At 35.2% G+C, this 16,494-nt stretch overlaps 2 protein-coding genes across 2 annotated transcripts; one reads left to right on the top strand and one right to left on the bottom strand.

The window, feature by feature from the left end:
• LOC118348137 (BTB/POZ domain-containing protein At3g05675-like) lies at nucleotides 1-3,592 on the bottom strand. The gene is made up of 3 exons (XM_035689116.1): nucleotides 3,353-3,592; nucleotides 1,737-1,808; nucleotides 1-1,420 (listed from the first exon to the last, which is right to left on the bottom strand). The coding sequence occupies exons 2-3, from the start codon at nucleotides 1,773-1,775 to the stop codon at nucleotides 107-109; spliced, it is 1,353 nt and encodes a 450-aa protein (XP_035545009.1). The 5' UTR covers nucleotides 1,776-1,808; nucleotides 3,353-3,592; the 3' UTR covers nucleotides 1-106.
• Nucleotides 3,593-13,597: 10,005 nt separating this feature from the next.
• On the top strand, nucleotides 13,598-14,977 carry LOC118348317 (E3 ubiquitin-protein ligase PUB24-like). Its single transcript, XM_035689830.1, has one exon. It carries the CDS (start codon nucleotides 13,598-13,600, stop codon nucleotides 14,813-14,815), a length of 1,218 nt encoding a protein of 405 aa, XP_035545723.1. The 3' UTR covers nucleotides 14,816-14,977.
• The last annotated feature ends 1,517 nt before the right edge of the window (nucleotides 14,978-16,494 follow it).

Raw genomic sequence — 16,494 nt, 5'->3', positions numbered from 1 at the left:
TCCAAACCTGCATTCTGCTTTAAGCGAGGATGATTTTTTTCGTACATCCCTTTATTGTTAAAGGGTACCCAAATTGGCAATCTATGAAAACATTAAAAAGAATAGGTCAAAGTGTGTGGGTAATACCAATGTTGCACGTTACTAATGATAGTCTTCGCTTGGCAACCTTGGACCTGTAACACCACACCTCAAATGCCTCGATCAGGTCTGGATACCGAATATGCTCACTCCCTAACCATTCAGTTAAAATCTCTGCCTGGTCCTCAGATGGCAATGCAAGAATTATTGATACAAATGTGGATTCCAAGGATTGCCACAGCTCACCATCTATTTTAATTGCCACAGCATCCTCGCTGTTAGTTGTGACACAGTCAATCAATGGTTTTGTGATCCTCGCAAATGGAAGCCACACCTTCACCATATGAAGCCGTTTTGCAGTTGGCATTATAACAGTGCCATACCCAATTGCCTCTAAAACTTTCGCTGCAACTTCAATAACCTTGCACTTTATCTCAGTAATTTCAGCTGTTGAACTGGCTTGCACAACAACCTTAACTATCTTATCCGATGCATCAACCCAGTTGTTGACAAATTCTCTCATAATTTCCAGCTTATTCAATATCTGACCAGCCCATGACAAATCAGATAGATGGGATTGAAATGACTGCATTATTCCTGCCTCACAAACCAATTCCACAGGTTCACATAATAAAGTTTCTAATAGGTTGTTGAATCTGGAAAATAGTTTCTTTACACATTCTTTCACCTCCAATTTTATCCCATCATCAGCAGTCAATAAAGGGGCATCATCATCTTCAGTTAGCATGTATTCAAGCTGCTCCTGAGCTGAAGTTTTAAGATCATTCATGGCTGGAGGAGGGGATGATGTGGCAAATCGGATGGCAGAGAAAAAAATCCCCATGATAGCTGATGGATCGACTGGCTGCAGACGGGCAAGAATGGGCTCTGCTTGTAATCCCATGCGTGGTATGATTTTTAAAATTTCCTCCTCCTCGGCCTCTTCCCAAGGGACAGCTTCCAAGTATTTTACACAAGCAGTAACAATTTGTGGGCAACCAAGCTCAACAGCCACCTGGAGTATGCCAAGGGCATTTCTAACACCATGCCAAATGTCATCCACATCTAAGCCGTCTACACCAACATAGAGAAGGCGTAGAACATTGACATAGTAGTCAAAGTCAGATTCATGGCAGTAAACTTCAACACAGTTGCGTGAGTCAAGGATCTGACATGTTGGCCAATTCTCAGAGAGGCGGTCAGCAAAATACTTGCTTTTTTCTATGAGTAGGTGGGAGTGACAGTACATCCAATCATCTCGGCCATCCTGTGTTCGCAGTCTGACAACTACATCACTTGTTAATCGGTCACCGATCTTGCTAGGAACCCCTGTTTCATTACCCTGAAAGCAAGGACAGGTATGAGGTACAGGGAAAACAAGGCAACTGAGTAGTCAGCGTTTGAGGTCAAGACATACTTCCAAGTGGCTGTCTAATAAAACAAAAAAACAGTGTTCATAAAGTTTGCTTCTGGTAGTGGATAAAACCACTAGACAGTACCAAAAAATAGCGCAGTGGTTCAGCTAGCTTTTAACACACAACAGAGAACAGAAAATAAAGGAAAGTTCAGCAATCTTATGTCAGTTTGATGAAAATAACAAAGAGATAAGATGATAAGACCACAAAAATTAAACATGAAAAATCACGTGCAAAACTTACAGGAGAGTCCATTGGAGCAATGGGCACTAAAGAATGCATCTTTTATGCATTATTATGGAACCTGAGAACAACCTACATTAAAAATCAACTTGAGTGTATTATTACAAAAACATGATCGGCAACAAGTAATAGAACCAGAACAACAAGACATGCCAAATCTTGTAGTAATTGTTACTAATATATACTAGAGGCTATTTTGCTGTAAATGGTGTCATTGATAATCAAAACTAGATCTCACTCCGAAATGAATGTCACATACTGATCTCCAACATGGTCTAAAAATTCTCTTCAATTATAAACCCCCTACTGATACCTGTAGGAGGTTTTATCATGAGAAAAATATTATGGTTTCAATGGATAGCAATGTTGCAATGTGTAACTGACTTTTTCTAAGTAAAATATTGAAAAAGAACAATAATTATTCCTAACCAGAGAGTGAGAGACTAGAAATGTACCAATGAAGCTGAAATCCCAATAAATCATCTTAAGCAAAGGTTAAGTTTTTTAGTGGAGAGACCTAAGAAGTACATATTCTCATAGCAAAACGCACAGCTAAGTGCCTAACAGATGTGGAAAATCTAAAGGTGCGATGTTCTATAGATAACAATGAAATTTTACTAAGCAAAAGCTTAAACCTGGCAACAGACGGAACTTTGTAAAGAAATCAGCAAGTTAAGGTACCTAAGGTAAGATTACAGCTCCTCATTTGAGGTGCTGACAGAAAACATGATTATAAATCTCAATATATTTCTTTACGTCATGAATGAAAACACTATCTACAACCTGAGCCATAAAATTATTAATGAATAATCTCTAAAAAATCTCAACTAAAGTCTTGCTCCCAAGTCTTAACTGTTGTTCTTTCATGAGATGCCTATTCTTGCTACGCAATCAGAAGCTTGATTTTTTTATTTGTATACATAAGAAATCATAACATTTAAGTTTACTTCTCAACTAATGTTCTTACAATTCAAAATTAGTCTTTCTCCAAGGAGTATTATGTTCTAAATAGTTTCAATTACACAAGACATTATCATCTCCTTCAATATGTAATTTGTTACTACCCAAGGAAAAGTCTAAGCCACATATAGGCTTATACTCTAAAAGTACTAGTCAAAGTTATAATTAGAGCTTCCTTGCTATCATTATAAGTGCCAATAACATCTCCTCCCAAGCAGTGTGGGATTACGTTCATCACTCTCCCACAAATAGGGGGTGTTATAATCTTCCCCACTCATATGTTTGACGTTCTGGTCAAGCCATTCCGTTATGACACAGCTCAAATCCTACACTTCCAGTCGGGATTGGCATTGATATCATTTGTAAAAACATAAGCAAAACCCAAACCACATCAAGGCTTATATTATAAAAGGACTAAGGTTACACATTTTGATCCTAATCAGTCTGTGTGAAACAAAATGATATATGTATGTGACAAAAACACTCAAATCCACTCTTTCTACAATGGAAAACAAATGCTTCAAAGTAAAATTCGAAACTAAAAGCGATAAGAAAAAGGCTAAAAAATCACTGTTTTTCCAAAACTAAAGACAATGAAATTAAGAAAAAGGAAAAGATAACCAATAAAAACCCAGTTTGGAAGAGAGAACCGGTACCGTAAATTTCTTTTACTTTTTCTATTACTGGAAGAGAAGCCTGTTTCTATTTTGCATCAGCAACTCAACAAGCAACAGAGAAAGCTCTCTCTCCTCTCAGTAATCAACGATGAGGGTCAGGTCTTGTTGGTTACAACACACGGGTTCTCTTTTCGCGAACAGAGAGTATCGGTTACTTTCGGCTTCGCAGACTGCATCCTCAATCACTGTGATCAACATTCCGTCACGCACAAAAGCTGGGCCAGGCTGAAGAGAAGAGCGGTTAATAGCTACATAACATTAATTCTGATGCACTCCTGAACTTATAAAGCCCTAATAATATCAACCTCAGGCCCAATTTGCATGGCCTTAAATTCATGAAGCAGATCTTAGCCGCGGCCCGCGGGAATGGGGCTTTCCTTTCTCCCTAATACTATTCCGTTTGTTTGTTTTTTTTTTTTTCCCATGGTAGATGTAAAGAGATTATACATAATCACATGAGAAATATTACAAGAGAAATGATATTTATAATTATATATTGAACAAGCGTCGCATACTTTTTTAAAAAAAATGAGTAAAAATAAGATCCACATAAAAAGTTATTTTTTTAACAATAGATCTCACTTTTTTTCAAAAATAGTGCGTAAAACTTACACAACTTATGATTATACTTAGCATTACTCAAATAAAGATTTGATTGATGTTGAATTTTATTCATGGAATGATATTCTAACACTCAACTATCCATCAAAAATGGAAACCAACACGTGACATTTTAGGTTGACCATATATAGATGGAAGAAAAGTAGCCGTTGCATGGGCACGTTGAAATTACCCACGTATCCTTATATTTTAATTCAAAGATCTACTAAATCACTCAAAAAATTAGTTAGTCTTCAACCATACAATTATATGATAAGAAAACATTAACATAAAATAAATCAATTGCATAACATCAAAATTGGTAATAAAGGGAAACTCTTTAAAGAAATCTTTAAAGGGAAACCCTTTAGAGAAATCCTACGGGATTGCCAAACCTAGAAAAATAAATTTTATTATTTGAAAATCAATTATAAGCAAGAAACTTTGTTAATTGACACTCTTACTTGATCAAACAAACGGCCAATTTGTCTCTACTGCAGTAGTAGCCAGAACCTCTGATGATTTTCAAACATTAGCTTTTCTCCTGAAACTCCAGTGGCTGAATCACAATCACTCAACCTCAATCTTGGATCAACGATAACATTCTTTGAGAGAAACAATATGAAAATTCATCAAGAAATTTTTTTCACCAAAATATGTATTGGAAAGTGCTCTAAAAAATTACCCAGAACTGAATTTTTGTTGTTCCTAATCAGTGAGACAGTTTGAATATATTTCTAGAAGTAGTTTCCAAGTCATTGTGAAACTCTGCTGACAGATTTTGTTGGCGCCTAATACTTATCTTTTCAACATTGGCAGTTTCATACTAAAACTCTTCTTTGGATAAGATCTATATCTTGGAACTAGATTTCTACATTTTTTACTTATCTAAAACACTTTCTAACAACTTCTAGATAAACTCAAAATAGTTATCATAATGTTTTATATTCATCCAAATTAGAAAACCAAAAATAAGATGAAGTTTATCATCTTAGTCACCTAGTCCTATCCAAACTTATCAACTTAGTCACCTAGTTCTAGCCAAACACTTGTATCTACAATCTCTCCCTTTGGCGGATTGGTGACAAAACTTACTTGATGAATGTAATATTGACTTGTCTAAAGCATAAACAATAGACCAAGAAACCAAGTATAAATTCCAAACAAATAATCAAGAATAAAAAATATTGACATAAAACAGTGACTAAGATTAATACTATCAAAATTCACAAAATTTAAAATCTAATTTAAAGTCTAAGCATGTTCTAGTCCAACATAAAAATTATGTCCAGCAAAAATAAACTTAAACTAAATCAACCATCAAGTAAAAGTTTTTAAAGTAATTTTTGCAAATAAAAATTTAGTCCTCCCCTTCAATATTAAACTATCTTAAACAGAACAGCACAAAAAAGTCATTCAACTCTCTCTCAGCAACACACTTACTCCAACTCTTCCTAAATTTCACAATACCAAAAAATTAATCTGCTGCTCCATCATTGAATGGCTGGCCTCCAGCTTTACAGTAATGTTGTCAATCTTTTGGGAGAGAAGATTGATATGTTCTAGCACTTGGAAGATGGGGACAGATGGCTCTGGAGGAGAGGAGGTTGATTCAGTGGTGTGGGTCTCTTCTTTGTCAACACAACCTCAGACTTAACCACAATTATGTCTTAAATAGACCCAATCATCTTCATTGTAGGCTCATTGTCCCTAAGAGAGACCTTGGCCTTAATAGCCAATTTTGAGATCAAAGTCCCAAATAGCAAGTTGAGTTCCTTTTCCACATGGGAACAATGAATATTGCCAATAACATGCTAAGGATAATTTATAGAGACACTCGTGGCCAGAGCATCCATAAAGTAAGCACGTTCAAGAGGAAGTTTGGTATGACAGCTTATGGGCTAAAGACTTGATAATACTATTTTGGCCAATAGTCTAAATTGAGGGACTATGGCATTAAGTGGAAGATGATGGACTTTGGGGTTCCATTTTGGGCCTTGAGGTCCAACGAAGAGATTGTGCATGGCTGTCTTTGTTGGTGCCCCTATGCCCTTATATGGATACAATGGTGAGTCCACTGTAGGCAAATCATACAACTCCCTAATAATAGTATGAGAAATCTCAATTTGGATTCCCCTAACAACAGAAGTGATGTTGTGATCATCTAAATTAAAATGAGTAATATTTGAGTAGAACTCTCGCCACAACCACAACATATGGAGTGGGTGAAGAGTGGGTTAGTTTTTTCCAATGTCAGTCAACAAAAATATTACGAATGATGTCATACTCAGCCGTAGGAAAGTCATGAATACTAATTTCTCTCTCACCTAGCATTGGCCTATGAGCGACCTGTTTGTCTCTACCGCAGTAGCAATTAGAACATCTGATGATTTTCAAACATTGGTTTTTTGTCACGTACCTGCTGCTTGTCCACCCACCCAGTAACTAAAATGATAATCAAGAACAATCAAGAAACTCAAGAACAAATCAAGAATTCAAGATGAAACCCAAGAAACCAGTTATCATTTCTTGGAAGAGATTTTCGAGTAATCTCTCAAACTCCCAAACAATTCACACTTAACGTCCAAAAACTGAATTCATAATACACTACAATCATCCTTTTACACTTACGGCTACTCTCATTACACGCATCGTTTTATTCGAAAATTATAGCTAAAAAGATGTCGCATCTCGTGAAAACATTGCAGCTTGTGTTAAGCTTCCACACACCGTTTCATTAAAGCTCCTCCAAGCACCATGTTGACGCCAAAGGCAGTTGCTTTCTATTATTTTCAGTTACTTTTCATTACTTTTTGTTACAAATCAGAACCCCTTACACTTAATGGCTGAATCACGACCACTCAATCTCAATCTCGGATCAACGATCACATTCTTTGAGAGAAACAGTATGAAAATTCTCCAAAGAATTTTCTCACCAAAATATGCATTAGAAAATGCTCTAAAAAATATCTAGAACTGAATCTTTGTTGTTCCTAATCAAAATGACAATTTAAATATATTTCTAAAAGCAGTTTCCAAGTTACAGTAAAACTCTGCAGACGGATTCTATTGATACCTGATACTTATCTTCTCAGTATTGGTAGTTTCACATTCAAACTTTTCTCTGGATAAGATATATCTCTTGGAACTTGACTTCTACAATTTTGACTTATATAAAACACTTCCTAACAACTTATAGATAAACTCAAAATAGCTAGCACTATAGATAAAATCAAAGTGTTTTACATTCATCTAAATTACAAAACAAAAATTAAGATGAAATCTATCATCTTAGTGATCACCTAGTCCTATCCAAACTCTTGCTTCTACACATGTAATAAATGAAATTAACTAGCTAGCTAGCCTGATCAGGTACTTTGCCAGGCAGCTTAATCTTGGTGGTCAACATATATATAACCCAATTTCCGTTATTCACAATTATCTATATCCGTTTAAATCTTCATGACTGATTCCGGCCGCCATTACCAAAATTACCTAATTGGCCGGGTCTCAAGCTTTATCCGTTTAAAGCTTCTAACTTGTTTTTTCATGTGTTTTTTTTTTTTTGTTCGATCCGGTGGATTGCGAATTCCTTCTGGTCTCTCTCTCTATCTCTCTCACTCTCTCTCTCTATCTCTCTCTCTCTCTCTCTCTCTCTCTCTCTCTCTCTCTATATATATATATATATATATATATATTCTCTTCGCAGCTTTCCTTTAATTAACCATATATAAATATGAGCTCTCATTTGCAAACTAACACCAATAATCTCCACGTTAAAACATGATATATATAGTAATTCCAACAAGTAATGAAACTTCAAATATTTGATTTAGTGCTTAATTAATTAATATTATTATTTGATATTGCTTTTTCAATATATATATATAAATATATATATATATCTAAGAGCGAGAGTATGTCCTTTTCTTAGTAAAAAAGAAAAAACAATCGTCTGATTCTTCTGGATTGTGGATTGTTCATTAAGGTCTTGTTTGTTTTCCAAAAACATCTCATCTCATCTCATTTCATCTTACCTCATCATTACAACTTTCTCAAATCCCCACACAAAATAAAATAAACAATTCAACTTTTTCAAATCCCAAAACAATAATAATATTAAAAAATATATTCTAACAATATTTTATTCAACTTTTTAACTTTAATCTCAACTTATCTCATCTCATCTCTGAAAACAAACGAGCCCTAAGTCACGCCGGCCCCAAAAATGTGCCTCATCCTTTGACATTAGTATATATATTAATATAGATCATCGATCGATGATCTTCTGGTTGGGCGCGTGAAAGCTAGCTGCAGAAGTTTGGGAACATAAATATATATATATATATATATATATATATATAAATATATATAATATAAGGACTACTTCTAGCTTATAATTTTCAGAAAAGCTTAATTTGCTAGCTAGTATATATACGTACAAGTGGGTGTGTAAACACATATATACACTACTAATTGGTGTGATGAGATACATCAACGTCGTCATGTGTTGAATATGTCAATAAAATGACTTATAAATAGATTTTTCTTTCTCAAAACTCTTACACCGGGGCTTTGTTAATTTCTTACTTGTCATGAGTACTACAGCTTGGACATGATCGTCAAATTAAATTTTCCTATTATTATATATTCCAGTTATAAATTTATGATCTTATAAATTTGTCAAAATCTTTAAGTTGATCCCTTACGTGTCAAACAAATTAAAGTCAGTTCAAAATCTTACGTTAGTAGGAGTTTCATGTTCCACGAGACTTTTTCTCTTTAATTATATAACTGAAATATATAATTAACTGACTTTTATTTGCGACGGAAACGTCAGAATCTCTTCAATTTATTTGCGACGGAATCTAACACTTTTATACTTTTGGTTTTAGGCCGGCCTAGGTCAAGATGTTTCTATTATTCAATGAAACCTGGACAGATTAATTGCTATATATAATGAAAAGAGAGATTCTTTTTAAGTGTTCAAAGGGAACAAGAGATCAGGCCATGAGAGATTCAGAGAATGCATGCACTGCCATAATTAAATGAATAAAGGGAGTCAGAATACAGACAAGCTTAATGCATCCAGAAACGTCAGACCGGAAGAAGGTTGACCGAAAAACATTTGAAATTCAAAGGCTAGGATTCCAATTTCCAAGCACCAGCCGAAATTTTGGGCCGTGGAAAAAGCACCAGAGAAATCAAACCAGCACGGTACGTATTTGAAGTATAAGAGAAGGTAGAACGGCGACTATAGTGATTATTCTTAAATAAAATTAATATACGATATGCATAAAATAAAATAAGAGAAAAATGGTAACATATTTTAAGCAACTGTACGTCACACCAATATATAAATAAAGATGATAAAATTTAAAATAAATAATATATATTTTTACTCGAAATAATTATATTTGTAAGCCCGCATGCAGCTAGTAGGGACAAATTTAAATTTAAATATTAAAAGGATTAGTTCACAAATCATTAAGAGATAGACTCCTATATATCCACAATAAGCCAAAAGTAGTACCCCACATGTTGATGTAAATGCAAGCATTGATTTGACTCGACTAGTAAGAGAGAGCAGCTAAGCTAATTCAATTAGAAAATTAGTAGAAAGCAATAGCGCCAAGAGGCGAGGCGAATCGATCCTTGTCTCCGTTATATATCATGTACTCATGATCATCACTCGGACATAAAGTTACACTTTTGACTAACAAGCTAAGTGCATGTGTATCTTCTTTAACTCTTTCTGACGTTATATATATATTAGAATATATTCCATATATCTATTAGCTAGGGATCGATCGTGCATATATACATTATAAGAATTTAATTATATCAAGTGTCCGGCCCTCACACTATATTTTTAATGGATTTATACAAATTACCTAAATTAAATTAATTAAATAAGTTATAATTAATAAGACATAAATATTTCTAGTTTTTATGATGGTTATTTAAGTACGTACTAAGAGAGTTAATGGTTTTTACCTAATACAATATAATTGTGTCTATAACCATCGAGAAATATTTAAAAATAAAATTGTTAGGGCATGACTATTATAATCAGAAGAAAAATACGTTTTTTATTTTATATGTTTTATTAGACTTAATTAATATATATTATAGATCAGCACAAATTACATGTTTATGCGCCGTAGAGATATTTCCCTAGCTAGCTTGTTCATGTGCATGTTTGGTGAGAACGCGTCAAAGAAAGGAAATGGAAAACCCTAGCGAGTAATCTTCATGTGATGATCATAAAGTCTAACATTGCATTAGTACTAGTGGCGCCGTAGAGATTTCCAGTCATATTTTCACAAAACAATTAAATAAAGCCGCCTCCATAATTTCCTAATCAGTTTCATTAATTTGGAGGGACCCCAATTCCTCTTTTGGCTCCGATCGATCTGGAAATTAATGGTTTGCATGCATTGGGTTTGCGCGTCATCATATATATATATAATATATATATATATATATATATGTATGTATAATACTAAGAAAAGTAGCATTGATCTGATGATCATGTGTTGTGGGGCTCGATCTTGAAATTTCTGATCTGGTGATTAATGATTCACATGCACCAATAATCAAGTATACAAATTATAGGAAAAATGACTCGTTAATTTGTCTGATTGGCACCCTTAATTTGCTGAGCTGCGTCACACTTTTAATTAGGTTTAATTTCAGCGGAGCTTGCATGATTGACGTTTCTGATCTCCAGCTAGCTAGCTAGCTTATTATTTTAGGATGACTTTTTCTTTTTTGTTTTTTTGTTTCAACAACTACTTGAATTGTAACGTAAACAACATTTTTTAAACAAGAACTACTAAGATATATAGAAAGAGATTACGCGTCTACTGATTATATAAAAATAAATTTATAAACTTATATTCATTTATAAGATTCGTTAGATCTACTTTATATAAAAATAATTTTATAATTTAATTTATCATATCAAACTATATTAATTAATTTTTGAATTTATTTTTATATAATTTTTTTATGACTAAATATTTCTCTTTTTAATACGGTTGGTTTTGAGGCCGTTCACCCACCAAGTAATTAAACGGGCGCGTTTAAGCTGGTAATTTGATTCTATCCAACCAATTAATTAGTGGCTAGCTAGGTAGTGATTTTCTGTGCAACTTTCTCATGACAAGATCGATTCTAATAATTCTATTAATCATCTCCAATTCTATTAACATTCCTTAATTAATTAACAAAAGGAAGGGGAAAAAAAAATCCAATTCTAGCTCCCACAATTTTTTTTTTTTTTCAAATTTTAAACTAATATAATTTGTTTGGATCGATATAGCTAGTGGCAAGAAAGTTTATTTTTTGATGGAAAGATCAAACTTTATTCAATCAAACACATTTTACATCATAGAGATTAGACCAAACAATTTGTGAAACACTAACTGGAACAACGTTCCACCAAACTGTGAGGCTGTCGATACTCCAAGAATATCTTGCCAAACTGTGAGCAGCTCCATTGGCCATGCGCCCTGCATGTTGCACTATGACTTTAGGCATCTTTTTCATCGAGTCCTTCACTTCTGAATCAGATTCCCCAGAAAAGATATTGATTCACTAGGGGCTAAAATCGCATTAACACTTAATAGAGAGCATGGGCTAGCAAAGCTGCAGCCTTCTCAAAGTTGCTAGCAGTTTAATTTCAATTGGATCAGTCACTTAATTTTCTTTGTTACTAGCTGACATAAGGACTCTTAATTCCCTTCCCATCCCTCAAAATGATCCCTACCCCTGACCTGCATTGCTCAGTGAAAATAGCTTCATCAGCCTTCAACTTCACAGTTCCTGCAGGAGGGAGTTGCCACCCAAAGCCTGGTTTTGAGTGTTGTTTTTATGGCCTTTGTGCTTCACTATGTTCCTTACAAAGGGATAATGCATTCTCAATCACCTGTTCTGGCCCTGGTGTAATGCCCTCATACATATTTTGATTTCTTTTATACCACATGCTTCAAGCTATTAAGAAGAACTTCTCCAATTCACCTTTTTTTCCTTTGGCTTGAACTATCTATGCTAGACAAACTAAATCTTCTGTAAGCTCATCATTTGGCAGATAATTGAACTGTTGTTTCCAGCAGGATCTGATTAAAGGGCAGAAACAAAGAGCATGGGCCACATCCTCCACTTTATTCAGGCATAAGTACTTATAGCAATCATCCAAAATAATATTTATGTGCTTCAGATGCTTCAGAGTTAGCAATCCATTTCTGCAAGCCCTCCAAGCAAAGACTTTCACTCGATTTGGTATGTTTAGTATCCATAATTTCCTTCACAACACCTTCATTGTCTTTGAATTTGAGCTTTCTCCTGCATTTGTATTCTTCTTTAAAGCATAAAAGAGTCGATAGACACTCTTTATACTAAGAACATGTTGGGGGTTGAGATGAGAATTTTGTGTTTTGTTTTGAAGTTTAAAATATTATATTTTAATATTATTATTATTTTGAGATTTGAAAAATGTGTATTGGTATTTGAAAAAGTTGAATTATTTATTATATTTTGTATGATGATTTGAAAAATATGTAATGATGAAATAAGATGATATGAGAATTTTGTGTTTTATCTTGTGCCCCAAACCTGCCCTAAAAATCTCATTCTTTTCACATTCCCACACCAGTTTATCTTCTCTGTTTCCAGGGCCAATTGCGAGCTTTAGAACCTCAGCTGCTTCTCTAGGTGGTAAGACTCTTCTCGCTTGTTCCACATTCCACCAATTAGCTAGGCACATGGTTATAAGTGATATATCCATATAATTAGCATCCATCCGGCCTTATCTTTTATCCAACAATTAATTTAGGTAGGTAAAATCTTTAAATTCATTTTTTAAATACTATCGTAAGTAATTAACTTGTGCTGTTTAATTTTTTTTCATGCAAGCCTTTTTAGTAAGGATACTACTTCATGATCGACTCTTTTTCGGCCAATTAATTAAACAAGAATTTTGACATTTCTTATTTCTAAAATATTAATATTATAAGCATAGCGAGGCGATGAGGGCTGGAATTAGCAACTAATTGGAATACACCAAATTAAAGGAGTTAAATTGAAAGTTATTTGCATCAAATTATTTTTAAAAGAGAAATATTTTAGAAGACGGCCATGATGATATTATCAATGCTAAATATTGACTAAGTTTACGAAGAGATCATCGAGCTAGCTAGGTTCTAGTTTATAGGAAAGGAAAATGTGATAAAAGAGAACCAAACGCATTTAAATGGGATCTGCTCATGCGTACATTTGATTTGGCCTTAGTCCACAACATCGTCCTCCTTTGACTGCCACCAAACGCTAGATGCATGCCTTGGAATGAATTATTGGCTTTTGGCTAGAATCGTCTTAATTAATAGACAACATGACTGGCAGGAAACGACCGGTCTCATGATGATTATATTATATTATATTATATTATATATAACTCTCTCTCTCTCTCTCTCTCTCGATATATATGTTTTTAATGAATTAGCTAGCCGCATTCCCTTACCAGTACTACTGCAACCAAAACAACGTTGCCATTCCAAGCTTGGTTTCTTTAAGTTATATATAAAAAGATCTATAGCATCCTATACGCGGTTTACTAATTTCATGGATGACATCGAAGTTCCTCAATATTTCATCTGCCCCATATCTCTCCAAATCATGAAAGACCCAGTGACAGCCATAACAGGCATCACCTACGATCGGGAAAGCATTGAACACTGGCTATTCACAAGCAAGAACAATACAACATGTCCGGTCAGCAAGCAGCCCTTGCCAAAAGAATCCGATTTAACACCTAATCACATGCTACGCCGCCTCATCCAGGCTTGGTGCGCCCAGAATGCCTCCCATGGCGTCGATCGGATTCCCACACCCAAACCACCTCTCGACAGGTTTCAAGTCCTCAAACTCATCAAACATCTTTGGCTACCTCAGTTCCAACTGAAAACTATTGGGCAATTGGAGTTGCTTGCAGCTGAAAGTGAAAGGAATAGGAATCCTATGGTGGAAGCTGGTGTTCCAAGAGCCACGCTGTCGTTTATTGCGATGTGTTTCAAGAAAGGCCAAACGGATGGTCTTGAGGAGGCCCTTAGTGTGCTTAAATTTATCCCGATTCCTTCGGCCGAAACAAAGCAAGTACTTGTGGAGAACGATCATATAATCGATTCCTTGACGTGGGTTCTTCGTTGCGAGATGAAAAATCAAATCACGGTGAAATCCCATGCGATGATAGTGTTGAAAACAATCACCAAAGCTGCGGGCTCGCGTGTACTAGAAAGATTAGAACCAGAATTCTTCAAGACGATTGTAAGGGTTTTAAGGTGTGGGATCACTCAACAAGGAATTAATGCAGCTTTGCATGTGCTGTTAGAAACTTGTCCTTGGCGTAGAAATCAAATAATAATGGTTGAAGCAGGCACAGTTTTTGAGCTCATTGAGCTTGAATTGGGAGTTCCTGAAAACAGAACCACAGAGCTTATTTTAGGGGTATTATTTCATCTATGTTCTCTCGCCGAAGGGAGAGCTCGGTTTCTGAATCATAGAGGAAGCATTGCAGTGGTCTCTAAAAGGATCTTGAGGGTTTCACCGGCAGCCGATGATCGAGCGGTGCTGATCCTTACAATGATATGTAAGTTCTCTGGGACACATATGGTGGTCCAGGAGATGTTAAAGGTTGGGGCTGTGTCAAAGCTTTGTTCATTGCTCCAAACTGACTGTGGCACATATTTGAAAGACAGAGTAAGAGATATCCTCAGGTTACATTCCAAGGATTGGAAGGATTCTCCTTGCATTGGTGTTTCCCAGGACCTATATCTTAGGTGAAATCACCTTCTTTATATTTTGTCATTTTATTCTTAATAGAAATATTTTAGCCATAAAAGATTTTATAAAAATAGATTTACAAATTAACGTAATTTGACGTAATATGTAAGTCAAATTATAAAATTATTTATATTATAAAATAAATTTAACGGATCACATAAAACCATAAGGAATTTGTGAATTAATTTACTTTTGAAAAACCTCATTGTGGCTATGCACTTCTCTTTTTCTTAATATTGTTTCTCTCTCTTGTTATATATGATCCATCAATATTATATCATTTTGCAACGCAAATTAATTATATATATATATATAATTACTTGACCCCCGATTTGCATGTGATTAATGTAATGATCTTGATTCTTGTGCACCTTTGTAAAAGGTATTTTGAGGAGAGAAGAAGAACCTGCATAATGCAAAGCTTCTGAAAATCATGAAGAATAGTACTACTAGATCAGGAAATTGATCTCACTAGTTTTGCTTGAAATTAATAGCTATAGCTGGGAATGATCTTTTTGCTTGTTTTGTTTTTGGAACAATACATATTAGATGATGAGGCTGTTAATGTTTGAGCAAAGTCACCACCATAATCGTGGTGAGTGTTTCTTCTATATATATATTATCAATTTGAATAATTACAAATCAAGGTATAAAGACTTATAATTACAATAGAAATGAAAGAATTGATCTGTACAAATAAATCTCTTAAGATTAAGGACAATAGATAAAGCCGAGGATTACGTTGGTAATGTATCCTTGACATCCCCCTGCAAGCTAACCGTCGGATTTGAACGAACATGAAGCTTGGTACGAAAGAATTTGAAGAGAGGTCGAGAAACATTTTTGGTGAAGAGGTCGGCAACTTGTAGATGAGAGGGCACATATTGAGTGCGAAGTTTGCCAGCAACAACAAGTTTTCGAAGAAAATGATAATCTAATTCAACATGTTTGGCCTGTTTATGGGAAACGGGATTGGAGCTTAAGAAGATCGCACTTTTGTTGTCACATAAGACAATAGGCGTCGGTGAAATGGGAACCTTGAGATCATGAAGTAGATGGGTAAGCCAAAGAAGTTCAGTGGCAGTTGAAGAACCAGAAGATTTAAGGAACTTATGGAAAAGGTCGAAACTTTCAACCTTGGAGACTAGATCAATGAAGGAAGGTAGGGGAGTTTGAGCCATTTGGGCGGTGGAAAAGCTGGTGAACTCCGAACCCAGTCTTCAGAGGAACTAGTGAACTTTATTAGTGCCGTCGACAAGTCTTCCGATGGCATGAAGTTGATTGCAAAGGGCCTTGAACGCCTGAGCATATTCGATTACCGAACGCATCCCTCATTTCATCAACTATAAATAGTCCTTGAGACGATTTTTGAGGGCTAGCCAGACTTCCCGTGAGGTGGAAAGACCCACAAACTCGGCCATGACTTCCTGCGTGAGGGAGGAGAGCAAGAGGCTCAAGAGTCGCTAGTCAGTATTCTTCCACACCAAGTGTTTGATGTTTGGCGTCTGAGAGCCAACAGGGTCAAACCATGGAGGAGGTGCAAGAGTTCCATCCACATGTCTGAGTAGTTCTTGGTTTTCAAGGAGAGGAAGAAGCTGACTTTTCCATACGAGATAATTGGAGGAGGATAATTTGATGGTTACCATTTGAATCATGGTATTGAAGGGGAGAAGGGTGGG

Source organism: Juglans regia, chromosome 4 (assembly GCF_001411555.2).
Source record: "Juglans regia cultivar Chandler chromosome 4, Walnut 2.0, whole genome shotgun sequence".
Classification (NCBI taxonomy): Eukaryota; Viridiplantae; Streptophyta; class Magnoliopsida; order Fagales; family Juglandaceae; genus Juglans; species Juglans regia.
This window is presented reverse-complemented; position numbering and strand designations above follow the sequence as displayed.

Excerpts from the sequence above, each read along its gene's own strand:
- LOC118348137 (XM_035689116.1), bottom strand. The coding sequence starts at position 1,775 with ATGCATTCTTTAGTGCCCATTGCTCCAATGGACTCTCCT. Across the intron at positions 1,421-1,736 it reads TTGCTCCAATGGACTCTCCT|GGTAATGAAACAGGGGTTCC; the intron begins GTAAGTTTTGCA and ends CCTTGCTTTCAG.
- LOC118348317 (XM_035689830.1), top strand. The coding sequence starts at position 13,598 with ATGGATGACATCGAAGTTCCTCAATATTTCATCTGCCCCATATCTCTC.